The sequence below is a fragment of the Chrysoperla carnea genome, chromosome X (genome assembly GCF_905475395.1).
Source record: "Chrysoperla carnea chromosome X, inChrCarn1.1, whole genome shotgun sequence".
Lineage (NCBI taxonomy): Eukaryota > Metazoa > Arthropoda > Insecta > Neuroptera > Chrysopidae > Chrysoperla > Chrysoperla carnea.
The window spans coordinates 11,083,466-11,085,620 of NC_058342.1; the positions used below are offsets into that span (position 1 = coordinate 11,083,466).

At 28.2% G+C, this 2,155-nt stretch overlaps 1 protein-coding gene across 1 annotated transcript; it reads left to right on the forward strand.

Annotated features, from left to right (window-relative positions):
* Nucleotides 1–503: 503 nt before the first annotated feature.
* Nucleotides 504–1,408, forward strand: LOC123302900 (ATP-dependent DNA helicase PIF1-like). Its single transcript, XM_044885994.1, has 2 exons — nt 504–807; nt 879–1,408. The coding sequence occupies exons 1-2, from the start codon at nt 504–506 to the stop codon at nt 1,406–1,408; spliced, it is 834 nt and encodes a 277-aa protein (XP_044741929.1).
* Nucleotides 1,409–2,155: the final 747 nt, after the last annotated feature.

Here is a 2,155-nt window from a genome sequence, read left to right on the forward strand (position 1 = left end):
AAAATACAGTCATCGTGAAGAACAATATGAAGAAGTTTGTTTAGCTGATTTTGCTGCAAATTATACTAAAAAAAATCAAAATTCGAATAAAAATGATGATCAATTTAGTAACGACGATAATGATGATAATATTGAATGCACAAATAAAGACAGTTATAGAAATACACAATATACAGCTATTATAAGATACAAAAGATATAAATTACATCTAGATCCGATTAATTATTATCGAGAGCAAATTTTATTATTCATGCCGTGGAGAAATGAGAAAAATGAAGTAGAAAATATTGATCATATAAGCATATATAACAAAAATCAATCTATTATTGAAATGAATCGAAAACCATTTGCAATTATGAGTGATGAAAAATTCGATGATGCATATGATCAAGTATGCATCATGATTTCTTAGAAAAATAAAAAACAATAGAGGATGATGATGATAATTTAAGAAATATTGAACATCCTGTTGACATTTTTGAACAAGGGGGTCAAATAAAATAATGACAAAAAAAAAAGAAAAACCAATTAATAGTTTTACATGCCCAACCAGAATATCACTAGAAAAATTACACGAAATGTTTGAGAAATTAAATAATGAACAAAGAGAATTTGCAATGCATGAACTACATTTTTTTAAACTTGACCGATTGCCACTTAAAACATATTTAAGTGGATCAGCTGGAGTAGGAAAGAGTTATCTGATTAATTTATTATATCAATTAATAACAAATCATTTTGATAACGAACCAGGTGGTGATTTAGATAAAATGACTGTACTATTAACAGCTCCATCTGGAAAAGTGTGTACGTGTGATAAAATGATTGTACTATTAACAGCTCCATCTATCTAATTAACGGTATGACATTCCATACAGCATTTTCATTGCCACTTAATCAATATGGAGGTCAAATGCCCAAATTGTCAAGTGATGTAGCAAATCAAATTCGATCAAAATTGATGTCTGTTAAATTGATAATTATGGATGAAGTTTCAATGATTGGTTCAAGAACATTTAATTTAATTGACGTCAGATTAAGACAAATAACAGGTATCAATAAGCCATTTGGAAATATATCTATTATTGTGGTTGGCGACTTTATGCAATTACCCCCCGTAAGAGATCGTTACGTTTTTCAATTACCAAATAATCATGAATATAAAGATTTATTTGATCGCAATCCTTTATGGGATGAATTCAGCATCTATGAATTAACACAAATTATGCGGCAAAAAGGTGAAGCAGAATTTATAAATGCTTTAAATAATTTAGCTGTTGGAAAAATGACAGAAGAAGATATTAAACTCGTAAAGTCTTGTGAAGTTAAGAATTTAGACGATATACCAAAGACAGCAATCAGATTGTATGCTACAAACGCTAAAGTAAATCATTACAGTTCAACTTAAACAGTGCTACAGTGAACATATACTTAGTTATTGTTGTGACTATTAAACAAAAAATTAAAATATTCAATTAATACAAGTTCAAATTTATTATATAAGTGACAAACAACTACCTATTTACTAAAATTACAATATTGTAAAATATTTGTCTACTCACCTTGAGTGAGTAGATCAAAACAACAGTAAAATTATTGTTAAAAACATACATGAAATAACAACTTAAATTAATTTCAATTTATCTAAATACATCATATTCTAATAATCCATATACCATAAAACATACTCAAAATGCATTCATCAAACACATCCACTTCTCAAACACAAACTCAAAACACTATATTAAACACATCATCATACTCAAACATATTAAAAACAGAAAACTTTCCAACAAAACATCATGCATTAATAATTACAAAAATTGATGAGCTAGAATTCACTGATCATATTTTGGCATTACAAAATATAATAGATTTAAAACAAATAACAGATGCATACCCAATGAGTTATGGACGTATATGTATTTACCTCAAAACAAAAGAACTGGCAAATAAAATCGCTGAATCTCATAAACAAATTACCATACACGGTCATCAAACAACCATAAGAAAACTTGTGACAACAACCAAAAGAATGATCATAAGCGTCCCAGCAAACATTCCAAATGAAATTTTGATACAAAATCTCACTAGCCACAAAATAAAAATTGCTTCACCCATAACCCGTCTAAAACTAACAAATCCAGCGCTTACT

What these genes read in the sequence shown, in the direction of transcription:
- LOC123302900 (XM_044885994.1), top strand. Translation starts at nt 504, where the DNA reads ATGACAAAAAAAAAAGAAAAACCAATTAATAGTTTTACATGCCCAACC. An exon ending in AGCTCCATCTGGAAAAGTGT is followed by an intron (nt 808 to 878) that starts GTACGTGTGATA and finishes CATTCCATACAG; the next exon opens with CATTTTCATTGCCACTTAAT.